General features: G+C 50.4%; 1 protein-coding gene across 1 annotated transcript; it reads left to right on the top strand.

Moving 5' to 3' along the window:
* Positions 1-1,074: 1,074 nt before the first annotated feature.
* Positions 1,075-13,425, top strand: ssuh2.1 (ssu-2 homolog, tandem duplicate 1). Its single transcript, XM_083667828.1, is given in 12 exon segments — positions 1,075-4,052; positions 5,176-5,260; positions 6,070-6,253; positions 6,367-6,430; positions 6,755-6,879; positions 7,410-7,472; positions 8,375-8,454; positions 8,965-9,057; positions 10,412-10,517; positions 11,557-11,664; positions 12,567-12,644; positions 12,646-13,425. Coding segments are annotated over 12 exon segments (1,173 nt in total). The 5' UTR covers positions 1,075-3,922; the 3' UTR covers positions 12,703-13,425.
* The last annotated feature ends 3,292 nt before the right edge of the window (positions 13,426-16,717 follow it).

Here is a 16,717-nt window from a genome sequence, read left to right as displayed (position 1 = left end):
GAGAGAGAGACATTCACCTGTCATCTGTGCCTTTAAGAGAGTGAGACATTCACCTGTCATCTGTGCCTTTAAGAGAGAGAGACATTCACCTGTCATCTGTGCCTTTAAGAGAGAGAGACATTCACCTGTCATCTGTGCCTTTAAGAGAGAGAGACATTCACCTGTCATCTGTGCCTTTAAGAGAGTGAGACATTCACCTGTCATCTGTGCCTTTAAGAGAGAGAGACATTCACCTGTCATCTGTGCCTTTAAGAGAGAGAGACATTCACCTGTCATCTGTGCCTTTAAGAGAGAGAGACATTCACCTGTCATCTGTGCCTTTAAGAGAGTGGGCGGGAGTGATATGTTGGGGGTTCCGGGTCACGTGTTGTTGTCAGTTGTAGTTTATGTGGAGAAACAGACTCGACTTGCCTTCGCCTCCTTGTCTCGTTGTTTACCGCACCTCCACAATATCATATATTGGCATTAATCTATCTCCATAATAGTAGGCCTACTGAAAAAAACGCGCGCACACACAATTTGGACAATCTTATTTGAAATTTGGATACTGCGCCAGACATGCCTGCTTTATAACAATACACACCGTTATAACCCCATTTTGAAATCAAATCAGCTAATCTGATTGTTTTTTGGTGAGTAGACGGATCAAAGTGTTGTGTCGCCCCCTGGTGGTTGGTGTCAGATCATACAACCTCAGAAACAAGAGACCACCACCACCCCCGCCTCGTGGGAAGACGTTTCCAAGAACTTTAGAGCGAACCTAAAACATTCACTTCAAAGTATGCATCATTTACAAGACAGACAGTCCTCTGAATCTCCATTGTACACGAGGTCTAAACTTACATGCTCTCATATAACAGTGCGGGTCGTTTCCTGGGCGGGGTTCGGTTCGCAGTCCACGTCGTTGGCCGAAGTTCAACGTGAGATGAGAGGAGGAACACAGAACGGTGCAGTAGTAGGAAGAGGCGTGTTGAGCTGCCGTTCAGTTGCTTTCGAGATCGAAGGAGCAAAACTATGGAAAAAGACGAAGACTTCGGTAAGTTTGATTTCATTACAACATAGAAGAATAGGGATGGTCCGCCGGTGACGTCAGAGCCCAGAGGCCGACACGTCGTCCGGACGCTTCAGAAGGTCCGCAGAGGTCCCGGGACATCACCATCACATTCACAAGAGATGCATCAGATTTGGGAATTTCTTCACTGATTATTGCTTAATTCGTGCTCATAATGTCAGTTTATGTAACATTTAATTTGTTAGCGCCAAATTGCACTCTTTCATTAAAGTAGACTATAGAATATGATCTTGCTCCAAGAGACTGTACGTATCTTTCGTGATTATGTAATGCAACAACTCAAACAACAACAATATTGAGGTACAAATTCAATTCAATTCAAAATTTGGATTTGGTCTTTTGCCAAGATTGCTCCTTGGCCCCTTGTGTGAATGATGCGGTTGGTTGACTTCTGGATGGTAACCTGTGGCTGCAGAGCAGAAAGGTCAAACCAGTCCCTGCCTGTCACGTGAGTCAACATTTAATCTGTCGAAATAAGAGGGAACATTCCTTTTCAATTTGGCCCTGAAGAAGCGTGTTTAATCATGACCAATGTGTATGTAACATCCGCTCTGCGTGTATGCATAGACATACTATGTTATTTTTAAAGTGTGTGTATGTGTGTGTATGTGTGTGTGTGTGTGTGTGTGTGTGTGTGTGTGTGTGTGTGTGTGTGTGTGTGTGTGTGTGTGTGTGTGTGTCTGTATGTCCAATTTGGCACCCCAGACACCTCATATAGGTAAACAGGTGCATCAGTGTAAATGTACGCTTTTTGAAGGCAGTCCATATTCCACTCCTTTGTTGTCCTGAACGCCTGATTATCTGCTAGTATCAGATCCAGAGTCTGCATTCATCTCATGTTACAACTGTGTTCCTTTATTTGTCCTTTCTGTGAAGGGATGCCACACCTCACCTTTCATGAGTCCAGGTTGTAAGGGATTGTTAAACTGCTGAAGGTAATCCAGAGGCACTTGATTTCTTTGTTACTGCAACTTGGGCCATTCCATGTTGGTTTATAACGAGGGGTGGTTTTGTAAATTAGATTACAGACGCCACCTGACATGTAGCTGTCGCTCACGGAATGTGCCGTTCTCGTTTCATTGGTTAATCCCCTCTGGTTAGGAGGGATGAGAATACTAACTTCATACTCTCGTTTTGACCAGTGATGTCATCGTCCGTAACATCACCATGCACGTCTCCCGCTCCAGCAGCCCCCCCTCTCCACCTCGGGGGTCCGGGCCTATTTTCGGTGCATTGTCTGTATTGTAGTCGTGTCTTGTTTTCCCCTTCTCCCTCCGTCATTTTCACATTCTGTCCATCTCAGGCCAGATCTCTCAGCGCAGGGCAGGGTCCCTCCTTCACGCAGGGCAGGGTCCCTCCTTCACGCAGGGCAGGGTCCCTCCTTCACGCAGGGCAGGGTCCCTCCTTCACGCAGGGCAGGGTCCCTCCTTCACGTGGGTATTTATATCATATTGTCTTCACACAACGAGGGACACGGCCAGCGAGGGCTGTCATATTTTTAGCTTTGTGTTATTCTGCACCGGAGAAAACCTTCTGATGGAAAGCCCCCACAGCACTAGGTGCAGGGGAGGCTGGTGGAGGTAGAAATCGGAGGACGGGCTCATTGTAATGTATGGAATGGAATGAGGAATGGTGTCAAACACGTGTCCCCTGCCCTGTCGGAGTGGTTTGAGTTGAGGTGGGGGTAAACTTTGAAACATGCTTTCAAAAGAAACTAGTGGGGAAACAATGTCGGTTTATTTACATATGAAATTAAATATGAGATTGAACTTGAATGGGTAGCGTCCACGTTGCCACCTGCAGATGAGGTACATATGAATACATATGAAATATGAAGTGTCCTGATCCTCTAGTTTTTTCCTGTACTTGAGAAGAAGTATTGTTTATTCTGGTTGCCGCGCCTAAAAGCTTTCAAATCCAACGTGACCTTTCAAATCCAACGTGACCTTTCAAATCCAACACTGCTCGCAAGATCTGTGTGAAGGGAGGGATGACAACACAGTTTCCTGGTCTGGTTTTCCTGTCAGAGAGAGAAAGCTGTCCACCCTTTTGAACCTCTTTCCTTTGTCCAAAGCCTGCAGCCTTTCAGTGTTCAGAAATCGTGGGTAAACGGTGACATACATTAAAAGCACAAATCCACCGCATTTAACTCCAAGAAATCCAGATATGATCTCTAGAAATCCATCTGGGACGCAAAAAGACAGTACAGGGTACAAAGTGAATGCTCAGTCCCCTCCTGGTCTCCCTGTTCACCCACAACTGCGTGGCCACGCACGACTCCGATACCATCGTAGGCCTGATCACCAACAGTGACGAGACTTCGAGCCCTGGAGGAATGGTGCCAGGATGGACAACAACCTCTCCCTCAACCTCTCCCTCAACCTCTCCCTCAACATCAACAAAACCAAGGAGGTGATGATGGTGGGCTACAGGAAGAGGAAGGGGGGACATTGACGGAGTCGACCGCAAGGCTGTACAGAGGGTCATGGGGAGTGAGCTACACCAGGCGGTGTCTGAGGAAGGCCCGGAAGATCACCAAGAACCTCAGCCACCCCAGCCATGGTCTGGTCTCTCTGCTACCGTCTGGCAGACGGGAGCGGTGCCTCCGGTCTAAGGCAGGCCGGTAGCGAGACAGTTTCTACTTCCAGGCCAGAAGACTTTTGAACACCCTGGCTGTCCTCCTACACCACCTCCTGCTCACCTGCACCTAAGACAGTTCACACTGCCTCTCCGCACATCAGCCATACACACACACACACACCGAACACACTTTTCTCCTTCTGTAAGAGATTTCTCATTTCTCATCTTCTGCTCCAGCAGGGTTCTTGTGTGTGAAGCATTCCATCTTGGATGCATGATCAGTTATGTCCCTCTATCAACACAGGATCCTTTGATCCCAACATTCCAGAGGAGGGTCCCACAGCGCCCCCTCCTGGTTGGCTGGACTGTGTTACAGGCTACGGTTCGCCCAAAGGCCCGGGTGAGTCATCACTCTCGTCAAATAATCAACAGCTTTGTTTGCAATGGTCCTGTTTGGAATACTCCCTATTCCCTACCCCCTACTCCCTAATCCCTTCTCCGTAATCCCTACCCACTAGCCCCTACTCCCTACCCCCTAATCCCTACCCCCTACTCTCTAATCTCTACTCCCTACTCCCTACCCCCTACCCCCTACTCCCTACCCCCTACCCCCTACTCCCTACTCCCTACCCCCTACCCCCTACTCCCTACTCCCTACCCCCTACTACCTACACACTACTCCCTACTCCCTACTCCCTACCCCCTACCCCCAGCCCCTACTCCCTACCCCCTACTCCCTACCCCCAACTCCCTACTACCTACTCCCTACCCTCTACCCCCTACTCCCTACTCCCTACTCCCTACCCCCTACTACCTACACACTACTCCCTACTCCCTAGCCCCTACTCCCTACCCCCTACCCCCTACTCCCTACCCCCCTACCCCCTACTACCTACACACTACTCCCTACCCCCTACCCCCTACCCCCTACTCCCTACCCCCTACTCCCTACTCCCTACCCCCTACTACCTACACACTACTCCCTACCCCCTACTCCCTACTCCCTACCCCCTACTCCCTACCCCCTACTCCCTACTCCCTACCCCCTACTCCCTACCCCCTACTCCCTACTCCCTACTACCTACACACTACTCCCTACCCCCTACCCCCAGCCCCTACTCCCTACCCCCCTACTCCCTACCCCCTACTCCCTACTCCCTACTCCCTACCCCCCTACCCCCTACTCCCTACTCCCTACCCCCTACTCCCTACCCCCTACTCCCTACTCCCTACTCCCTACTCCCTACCCCCTACTCCCTACCCCCTACTCCCTACTCCCTACCCCCTACTCCCTACTCCCTACCCCCTACTCCCTACTACCTACCCCCTACTCCCTACTCCCTAATTTTGGAAATTCCTCAAATCATCAACACTCCTTTTACCAGCTGTCTGCATTTTCTTCTTTAGCAAACTAGATTGAATGGATCAAAGTCGTTGGCAGTGAGACCATAATTAAGTTAATGTACCCCCCCTCTGTGTCTGGGGGGCTGATGAGTGACATGCCTTCCTTCCTTCTCTGTCAGATGGAGCGGACCAGCTGTACCCCCCCCCCCCGGCCTACAACCCCCAGCCTGACATCGACAGGAACGCATCCGTCCCCGTTGTCAGGTGATCTTCTGTAGTGGAGATGGTTGGGAATCACGGCGCCCCGCTGGTGAAAAGAGCTTCCCACTGCTGTCATGACTGCAGAGTCACTACCAATCTTCCACTGTAGACTGAAGACCCTTCTCTTCAGGCTACATCTTAACTGTCCCTCCTAAAGACCTCTTCACCCCCACTACCCCCCTGTACTAACCCTAACCCTAACCCTAACCCTAGAGACCTCTTCACCCCCACTACCCCCCTGTACTAACCCTAACCCTAGAGACCTCTTCACCCCCACTACCCCCCTGTACTAACCCTAACCCTAACCCTAGAGACCTCTTCACCCTCACTACCCCCCTGTACTAACCCTAACCCTAACCCTAGAGACCTCTTCACCCTCACTACCCCCCTGTACTAACCCTAACCCTAACCCTAGAGACCTCTTCACCCTCACTACCCCCCTGTACTAACCCTAACCCTAACCCTAGAGACCTCTTCACCCTCACTACCCCCCTGTACAAGTTTCTCACCTGTAAATAAATAATTCTTCCTTCTTCTAGCGTTGTGACTGCCTATGGCCCCTGGTCCTAACATAGATGACCTTTTCTTATGATGACTGATGGATAGATGATAGAAGGATCTAGTGAAGAAGGCGTCTGCTAAATGCCGTAAATGTAAATGTAAATCTCCTCTGATTCAGTTCTGTGTATATTTATTTTATTGAACCTTTATTTCGCAATGTTTCAGACAAATCTCAGATGTAGACACTACAATAAACATCTTTAAAGGTATAAGATGGAGGTGTGAGTGTTGTGGTGTCCGTGTGTCCCCAGGGTACCTAACGTGTCGGAGGACGTGGCCAGAGAAGCTCTCCTCAGGTATGTTGGGTCCAAGTGGACCAAGAGCAGCAAGCCCGCCAGGAACCTGACCTTCAAGGAGCTGAAGCCCCTCACCGTCTACAGGGTGAGTGTGCCCCACCTGGCCCTCATCAGTCCACAGCAGGGGAGGCTGGTGGAGGTAGGGATCGGAGGACGGAGGATGCGTCTGTCAAATGTTCCTCGTCTGATAAGTTGATAATGGTTTATGAACACTAGTATATATTCTAACTCCAATGAAACCTCTTGTTGTAGTATCGCTTGGAGACCTACACTGAGTCCAGGTCTAGTGACTGGGATTGTGAGCCCTTTACTGGTGGTATGTCATCATACACGACTACATACATGACTTATTATTATTATTATTATTATTATTATTATTATTATTATTATTATTATTATTATTATTATTCCCCCCCCCCCCCAGCCCAGTATGTAGACAGGCCCCAGTATTATTAGTATTATTGTTATTATTGTTATTCCATCTCTGTGTCTCTGCCCCCCCCCCCCCCCCCCCCCCTCAGCCTAGTATGTAGACGGGCCCCAGTATTATTATTATTATTATATTATTACTATCATTATTATTATTATTATTATTGGTATTCCACCTCTGTGTCCCTCTCTCCCCCCCCCACCCCCCCAGCCCAGTATGTAGACGGGCCCCAGTATGGGATGAGCCCCCCTCCCTGGGACATCCCGGTGATGATGCCTCAGAGGTACACAGACCAGGTGCAGAAAATACGTGTGCCGCACTCCTCCTTCGTAAAGGTCTGTCTATCAATCAATCAATCAATCAATCAATCAGTCAATCAGTCAATCAGTCAATCAATCAAATGGATGTAGAGTGTGATGTAGAGTGTGATGTAGAGTGTGATGTGGAGTGTGATGTGGAGTGTGATGTAGAGTGTGATGTAGAGTGTGATGTGGAGTGTGATGTAGAGTGTGATGTGGAGTGTGATGTAGAGTGTGATGTGGAGTGTGATGTGGAGTGTGATGTAGAGTGTGATGTAGAGTGTGATGTGGAGTGTGATGTAGAGTGTGATGTGGAGTGTGTTGGAGTTTGGTGCAGGAGTTCAGGGGTGTACTTTGTCTGGCTCTGGTCTGGTTTACTGACTTCTGTTCCTGTCCACCCTGTCATCCTCTACGTTATCAAATAATCTGCTTTACTGTATGCTCCTAAGAGTGCATTGCTGAAAACAGGTTTTTAATGTGTGTGTGTGTGTGTGTGTGTGTGTGTGTGTGTGTGTGTGTGTGTGTGTGTGTGTGTGTGTGTGTGTGTGTGTGTGTGTGTGTTGCAGGTGTGTCATCGCTGTCATGGGTGTGGTCGAGTACGCTGTACCCTCTGTCACGGCCGGGGGAGGGTGAGCAGCAACCCCTCCCTCCCTCTCCCCTCCCTCCCCCCTCTCCCCTCCCTCCTCCCTCCCCCCTCTCCCCTCCCTCCCTCCCTCCATTGTAATGTGAGGAATGAGGAATGGTACCAAACACACGTGATACACACGATACCATTCCTACCTCCGCCAGCCTCCCTGGTGTTCTACCCCCCCCAGCCTCCCCTGGTGTTCTACCTCCGCCAGCCTCCCCTGGTGTTCTACCTCCGCCAGCCTCCCCTGGTGTTCTACCTCCGCCAGCCTCCCCTGGTGTTCTACCTCCCCCAGCCTCCCCTGGTGTTCTACCTCCCCCAGCCTCCCCTGGTGTTCTACCCCCCCCAGCCTCCCCTGGTGTTCTACCTCCGCCAGCCTCCCCTGGTGTTCTACCTCCACCAGCCTCCCCTGGTGTTCTACCTCCCCCAGCCTCCCCTGGTGTTCTACCCCCCCCAGCCTCCCCTGGTGTTCTACCTCCACCAGCCTCCCCTGGTGTTCTACCTCCGCCAGCCTCCCCTGGTGTTCTACCTCCACTAGCCTCCCCTGGTGTTCTACCTCCACTAGCCTCCCCTGGTGTTCTACCTCCTCCAGCCTCCCCTGGTGTTCTACCTCCTCCAGCCTCCCCTGGTGTTCTACCTCCGCCAGCCTCCCCTGGTGTTCTACTTCCACTAGCCTCCCCTGGTGTTCTACCTCCTCCAGCCTCCCCTGGTGTTCTACCTCCTCCAGCCTCTGCTGGCCTCTCATTCCATTTAGTCTCCCTCTCTCTTCTTTTCTCTGTGGACCAACTGTTCATGTGAGGGAAGGTGTGTCTGGTAAAACAGAAGGTAAATACTGTATGTAAAGAAGGTAAATACTGTATGTAAAGAAGGTTAATGTACCCTGAACACAATCTGTTGTTGCAGAAACGCTGTACTTTCTGTCACGGCAACGGACGCAAAGGAAACAAACGGTGCACCACCTGTCATGGGCGAGGACAGAAACGGTGAGATCTCTCTCTCTCTCTCTATCTCTCTCTCTCTCTGTCTCTCTGTCTCTCTCTCTCTCTCTCTCTCTCTCTCTCTCTCTCTCTCTCTCTCTCTCTCTCTCTCTTTCTCTCTCTCTCTCTCTCTCTCTCTCTCTCTTTCTCTCTCTCTCTCTCTCTCTCTTTCTCTCTCTCTCTCTCTCTTTCTCTCTCTCGCCCGTCCCAAATCAACCTTTAGCTCCTACTCCAGGGGTCCCAAAACTTGGGGCTGCGACCTCATGAGGGGTCCCCTGATTCCAAATTGGGGTCCCCTTAAGAAGTCTGTATGATATGAAAGTATCATGACTGGATAATTCTGACTATCTTACATTTACATTTAATAATTTAGCAGATGCTTTTATCCAAAACGACTTATAATAAGTACCTTTGTCAAAGTAAGTGAATCAAGTTCCAGTCAGTAAGATACCTGAGGATCACCTGAGGTGCTTGTGATCAATAACACGTCTTCTTCATTTGTAATGTGTTCTTCAGATGTCTTCACTGTCACGGACACGGTTTCAGTACCTGCCGTACCTGTCAGGGGGCCAGCAACCTGCTGCACTTCATTCAGCTGACCGTCACATGGTACAGTAGAATAATAATAATAATAATAATAATAATAATAATAATAATAATAATAATAATACATTTATTGTGTATAGCGCAGGACTCAAAGACACTCCATTCCACAGTGCCTGTCCTTTGAAGCTGGGATGAGTCTCCAGAAAGCTTTGCAGTACAATATACTGTGATGAATGTAAAAGTCTGTTATGTTGGACAGTGGAAGGCCGTTATGTTGGACAGTGGAAGGCCGTTATGTTGGACAGTGGAACATGTATGATCTCAGTGCTAACCCTAACCCTAACCCTAACCCTAACCCTAACCCAAGCCTTCAGAAAAATAAACTCTCTCAACTCTCATTGCCGCTTCTTTGCATGTAGTTTTGTTTTGCCACCTGTGCCTAGAAACACAGTGACAGAGAGACTAAAGCTGAACAAACATCACCCTAACCCTAACCTTAACCCCAACCCTAACCCTAACCCTAACCTTAACCTTAACCTTAACCCCAACCTTAACCCTAACCTTAACCCTAACCTTAACCCCAACCCTAACCCTAACCTTAACCCCAACCCTAACCCTAACCCTAACCTTAACCTTAACCTTAACCCCAACCTTAACCCTAACCTTAACCCTAACCTTAACCCCAACCCTAACCCTAACCTTAACCCCAACCCTAACCTTAACCCTAACCTTAACCCCAACCCTAACCCTAACCCTAACCTTAACCTTAACCCCAACCTTAACCCTAACCTTAACCTTAACCCTAACCTTAACCCTAACCCTAACCTTAACCCCAACCTTAACCCCAACCCTAACCTTAACCCTAACCTTAACCTTAACCCCAACCTTAACCTTAACCCTAACCTTAACCCCAACCCTAACCCTAACCTTAACCCTAACCCTAACCTTAACCTTAACCTTAACCTTAACCTTAACCTTAACCCCAACCCCAACCCTAACCCTAACCTTAACCTTAACCCCAACCCTAACCCTAACCTTAACTTTAACCCTAACCCTAACCTTAACCTTAACCCTAACCCTAACCTTAACCCCAACCCTAACCTTAACCTTAACCCCAACCTTAACCCCAACCTTAACCCTAACTTTAACCCCAACCCTAACCTTAACCCTAACCTTAACCCCAACCCTAACCTTAACCCCAACCTTAACCCCAACCCTAACCTTAACCTTAACCCCAACCCTAACCCTAACCCTAACCTTAACCCCAACCCTAACCCTAACCCTAACCCTAACCCTAACCTTAACCCTAACCCTAACCCTAACCTTAACCCTAGAAACACAGTGACAGAGAGAGCGTTGGCTCGGCGTTGGCTCGGCCCAGCAGCGGTCCTGTGACGGTGTGTGTTCCCTCTCCTAGGAAGAACCATGTGTTTGACTTTATCCCCGACCGCCTGCCTGAGTTCCCTCTGAAGAAGTTTGGGAAGGTGAAGGGGGATCCCTTCTTCATGGACGAGAGTCTTCTGGTAAATCCATCTGTTCTTAGAGGATGTACAAAACAGGATGTGCTGTAGTGGTAGCAGGAAGTGGGGAAACGCTGGTTGTGTGAAAATGATGGTAGAAATGCTCATTTGGTGTAAAAGGTGTGTGAATGTGATTCGTAGTGTGTTAAGTGCCCCCTGGTTAACCCTCCCCTGGTGTTCTACCTCCCCCAGCCTCCCCTGGTGTTCTACCCCCCCAGCCTCCCCTGGTGTTCTACCTCCCCCAGCCTCCCCTGGTGTTCTACCTCCCCCAGCCTCCCCTGGTGTTCTACCTCCCCCAGCCTCCCCTGGTGTTCTACCTCCACCAACATCCCCTGGTGTTCTACCTCCACCAGTCTCCCCTAGTGTTCTACCTCCCCCAGCCTCCCCTGCTGTTCTACCTCCCCCAGCCTCCCCTAGTGTTCTACCTCCCCCAGCCTCCCCTGGTGTTCTACCTCCACCAGCCTCCCCTAGTGTTCTACCTCCACCAGCATCCCCTGGTGTTCTACCTCCCCCAGCCTCCCCTGGTGTTCTACCTCCACCAGCCTCCCCTGGTGTTCTACCTCCCCCAGCCTCCCCTGCTGTTCTACCTCCCCCAGCCTCCCCTGGTGTTCTACCTCCCCCAGCCTCCCCTGGTGTTCTACCTCCACCAGCCTCCCCTGGTGTTCTACCTCCACCAGCCTCCCCTAGTGTTCTACCTCCCCCAGCCTCCCCTGGTGTTCTACCTCCACCAGCCTCCCCTAGTGTTCTACCTCCCCCAGCCTCCCCTGGTGTTCTACCTCCCCCAGCCTCCCCTGGTGTTCTACCTCCCTGGTGTGTGATGGTGACAGTGTGTGTGTGTGTGTGTGTGTGTGTGTGTGTGTGTGTGTGTGTGTGTCCAGGTGTGTGATGGTGACACTGTGTGTGTGTGTGTGTGTGTGTGTGTGTGTGTGTGTGTGTGTGTGTGTGTGTGTGTGTGTGTGTGTGTCCAGGTGTGTGATGGTGACAGTGTGTGTGTGTGTGTCCAGGTGTGTGATGGTGACAGTGTGTGTGTGTGTGTGTCCAGGTGTACCCCATCGTGGGCTTCCCTGACCAGGACATCTGTGATGCGTCCCGGAGGGTCACCCAGGACCACCTCAGCAAGTTCACCTCCGTCAGCCGCATCCTGCAGCAGGTGAGCTGGCCTCCCTCAGCCTGGCCTGGCCTCCCTCAGCCTCCCTCAGCCTGGCCTGGCCTCCCTCAGCCTCCCTCAGCCTCTCTCAGCCCCCCTCAGCCTCCCTCAGCCTGGCCTGGCCTCCCTCAGCCTCCCTCAGCCTCCCTCAGCCTCTCTCAGCCCCCCTCAGCCTGGCCTGGCCTCCCTCAGCCTGGCCTGGCCTCCCTCAGCCTGGCCTGGACTCTCTCAGCCTCCCTCAGCCTGGCCTGGCCTCTCTCAGCCTCCCTCAGCCTGGCCTGGCCTCTCTCAGCCTCCCTCAGCCTCCCTCAGCCTGGCCTCCCTCAGCCTGGCCTGGACTCTCTCAGCCTCCCTCAGCCTGGCCTGGCCTCTCTCAGCCTCCCTCAGCCTGGCCTGGACTCTCTCAGCCTCCCTCAACCTGGCCTGGCCTCTCTCAGCAGCCCTCAGCCTGGCCTGGACTCTCTCAGCCTCCCTCAACCTGGCCTCCCTCAGCCTGGCCTGGCCTCCCTCAGCCTCCCTCAGCCTGGCCTCCCTCAGCCTGGCCTGGACTCTCTCAGCCTCCCTCAGCCTGGCCTGGACTCTCTCAGCCTCCCTCAACCTGGCCTGGCCTCTCTCAGCCTCCCTCAGCCTGGCCTGGCCTCTCTCAGACTCCCTCAGCCTGGCCTGGCCTGGCCTGGCCTGGCCTGGCCTCTCTCAGCCTCCCTCAGCCTGGCCTGGCCTGGCCTGGCCTCTCTCAGCCTACCTCAGCCTGGCCTGGCCTCTCTCAGCCTGCGTCCTGGTGTAATTGGTTTATTTCTTCAAATGTAATTCCCTCTGACGCCCACTAGATGTCAGTGCTGCTCCTGTTTGTGGACTGACGGAGGTCTGACGTTGTGTTTTTATCCACTTTTCTCTTTTCTTTACAGCGTCAAACCATCGAGCTGGTGCCCCTCACGCACGCTTTCTACGCCTACAGCGGAAAAGATTACGACTACTTTGTTTACCGGTCTTGAAAACAAGGTCTTCACCCAGACATATCCCTCTGCATGTTCTATTCTGTAACATGTCAACGTGTGTAGTATGGAATGTAACGGTAGTCCTGTCATTAATGTCATTACAGTGTACTGTACTTAGCATTGTTATACTTTTATAATCATTGTTAGATTTGATGTAACTTTATGACTCTGGAAACCTGTAACCTGTGTGTGCGTGTATGTATCTATTGAAGTAAGATTGTTCTGTCATTTTATGTTGTTGATATTTAAACCTAATGGATATCAGGGAGTCGTTGCTCTGAAACCGGTGCCTTCTCATTTCTCTCATTCCTGTTGATAAGTGTGGTTATGGATTGGATGGAAAGTTCTATATTGTCTTAATCAGGGTGGCAAGTCATTGATACACAGTACATTTAATCCCTATCTAAATCCAATGGTCTTTGTTCTTTTCGAACATATCTTTATTTTTCAAGTTCAAAAGATTCAAATATACATATAAAACAACATCTGAACAGTGTTCCTGACGTCACCGGAGGTCAGCACCCTGTTACAAACCTCAATATCTGTCAGTAACTACCTACCTAGACGCGACCGGATACCGTTTTATATCAATCATGGTTTTATGTATCAGAATGTATTCACACGCAAAATATACCAATTTATTTTTGTTCTTCTAATGTTCTTAAATCTGTGTTTTATAATCATTTTTACTACAATAAACCACAGTGTTGTGAAATGCGATGTGTTTTTGGATCGGGGAGTATGTTGAATAAAGGGTCATTAAATTGTTTCACACATGTTGATTCAGAGAATATGAACTATAGTAGCCTACTACATGTTGTCCGCGGTTTAAAACAATACACACACACACACACACACACACCTGCATAAATAGCTTTGTTTTTCCGATTATTTCTGCGTCATGAGTGAAACAAGCGGACACTTCTTTGGCGAACGGGAGCGATGGCGCAATGAACAACACCGGAGGGGAACGGAGGAGTGTCCTGTCGCCACATGTGCGCAGTGTGTTTCTGATGTGCGGATGGGGACGGTGTGTGTGGACAGCTGACGTCACTAAACTTACCGAACCGTCCGGCGGACCGCTTCTCACTGAGACTGCGTCCTCAGACAGACAGAGAGCTGGACTGGAATAACACAACTTCTGGAAAGAAACACGAACAGAATAACAGAATAACGGTGAGGTAAGAAAGTTGACTTTAGCGCTTAATGAGGCTTGGAATATGTATGATCATCCACCGCTTTATGGAATTATAGATGAAACACATTTATTAAGAACTCATTGGCTGCTATGTGGTTCTAAATTGTTACACTCTGCATCTGTACAGTGACATGAGTTGTATTCACACTGTACTCATTAGATGTTCACTCTGTGGTTATTAGTGTCATAATGGACTATATGAAGAATGTCAATAATAATGATCAATAATAGCAGGTCTTAAGTGTATCAATATTCACATAGATTCAGAAGATGTCTCCAGGAACATTGATAGGGTTGTCGTCTAGTCTTTGTTTAGATCCAACTTAAACAGGTACATCTTCTCTGAATAGGCCATGTGTTTTAATGGAAGGTCCAAACACCCGTAGGATAGAAGTGTACAGCTCAGTTGATGCCTAGGAAGGAGTATTATACAGCTGTAGTAGAAACCCTCACAGATGACACAATCTCCCTGCAGGGTCTTAGTCTGGCTGAGTAATGTCCCCTGATTGTCTCCCTTTCCTGTTGTTTAGTTTACCTCTCTGGACAAACAGTGTCTGAGCGCTGCTTCCTCAGAGGACTGTGTCTGTTGTCATTGTGTCTGTTGTCATTGTGTCTGTTGTCATTGTGTCTGTTGTCACTGTGTCTGTTGTCATTGTGTCTGTTGTCATTGTGTCTGTTGTCATTGTGTCTGTCCTCCACGCTCCTCTGTGCCTCTGGAATAACAGCGTGACGTTGGTGGAGAGGCTCCTGTGTGATTGATGGTCTGGGTTCAGGTCGTAGGAAGGAACAAGTGGGGTGGGAGAGCTGTACCCCCGGTTCAAAGACACGGGACGCTCCAAACATCTATTTCCCCTGTCAGTGACTTTTCCTTTACTGTACCAGGGAACAGCTTAGGGGCTACAGGGCTACACCGGGGAAGAGCTTAGGGGCTGGGAGACACCTGACACAGAAGGAACAGCGGAGGATATTACTGTATGTTTAGAAATGCACATACAGCAGAGAAGGAGGGAGGGAGGGAGAGAGAGAGAGAGAGAGAGAGAGAGAGAGAGAGAGAGAGAGAGAGAGAGGGAGAGAGAGGGAGAGAGAGAGGGAGAGAGAGAGAGAGAGAGAGAGAGAGAGACAGAGAGAGAGAGGGAGAGAGAGAGAGAGAGAGGGAGTGAGGGAGAGGGAGAGAGAGGGAGAGAGAGAGAGAGAGAGGGAGTGAGGGAGAGGGAGAGAGAGAGAGAGAGAGAGAGTGTGTGTGTGAGTTGAAGTGTGTTGTTGACCCGTGTTAACCCTGTGATAGAGCTGTTTGTGGGGCTGACTACTCCAGCCTCTCTGTTCTCTGTGCTTATCAGCTCCGTACCCTGCTCTCCTGGCACAGCCTAACACACACTGGCAGCGCTGGCAGGAATATTGATTTTCTCCTATTATTTCCCACGAAAAAATAATATTGTAATCTGTAATCTTAATCTATGATGGGTATGGCAATGCAGTTTAATCTTGAGTCTTGAGTCTTGAGTGTAGGCGTTCCCTACCTTCATTCTCCGGAGGTTGAAAGCTCAACGTCTGTGTGTGTGTGTGTGTGTGTGTTTGTGTGTGTGTGTGTGTGTGTGTGTGTGAGCGTTCCCTACCTAAAGCCCTTCATTCTCCGGAGGGTGAAGTTCAACGTGTAATGGACCGTGTGGGTCGTTGAGGAGGTAAATGTGAGATTATCTCTCTCACGTTTCCAGAACGTTCAGTTTGAAAGGAACAGCCGTACCGTTCCTTCAAGAACCACACTCAGTAAATCCATCACGTTACAGCTTCACTCCTTCCTCTGTTTCATCCTCCTCTCCTCCTCTCCTCCTCTCTGACCATCCTCTGTTTCATCCTCCTCTCCTCCTCTCCTCCTCTCTGACCTTCCTCTGTTTCCTCCTCTCCTCCTCCTCTCCTCCTCTCTGACCATCCTCTGTTTCCTCCTCTCCTCCTCCTCTCCTCCTCTCCTCCTCTCTGACCATCCTCTGTTTCTTCCTCTCCTCCTCTCCTCCTCTCTGACCTTCCTCTGTTTCATCCTCTCCTCCTCTCCTCCTCTCTGACCTTCCTCTGTTTCATCCTCCTCTCCTCCTCTCCTCCTCTCTGTTTCCTCCTCTCCTCCTCTCTGACCTTCCTCTGTTTCATCCTCCTCTCCTCCTCTCTGTTTCCTCCTCCTCTCCTCCTCCTCAACCTTGTGTAACACACGTCCCAAGATGCTTTGTGTTCTCCATGCACACGCACGCTGCTGTGAGAACGTCCGAGGTTGAAACCTCTCGTCTGGTTTTCATTCTATCTGCATCTGACTTCATTTAATGTCCATTTTATGATATGTTCTCTTTCTCTTTCTCTCTTTCTCTTTTCCCCCCCCCCTCTCTCTCCAGTCCCGCCATCCCGCCCAGCCCCTCACCTCACACCTCCTCACACCTCCTCACACCTCCCAGCCCCTCAGCCTCCACCCTCAGCCTCCACCCTCAGCCTCCACCCCTCAGCCTCCACCCCTCAGCCTCTACCCCTCAGCCTCTCAGCCCTCAGCCTCCACCCCTCAGCCTCCACCCCTCAGCCTCCACCCTCAGCCTCCAGCCCTCAGCCTCCACCCTCAGCCTCCAGCCCTCAGCCTCCAGCCCTCAGCCTCCACCCTCAGCCTCCAGCCCTCAGCCTCCACCCTCAGCCTCCAGCCCTCAGCCTCCACCCCTCAGCCTCCACCCTCAGCCTCCACCCTCCGACCCTCCCCATCCCTCTGGACTGCTGCTGTTTCTCCTCAACGCAGACTGACAGACGTAGAGCTGCAGCCTGAGACAGAGAGAGAGAGAGAGAGAGAGAGAGTCTGGGTCTGTGGGAGGCTGGGTCTGGGTAGGGAGGCTGGGTCTGT

Source organism: Argentina silus (assembly GCF_951799395.1).
Source record: "Argentina silus genome assembly, chromosome: 4".
Classification (NCBI taxonomy): Eukaryota; Metazoa; Chordata; class Actinopteri; order Argentiniformes; family Argentinidae; genus Argentina; species Argentina silus.
Note: the sequence above shows the minus strand (reverse complement) of the source record. Positions and strands in the feature narration are given on the sequence as shown.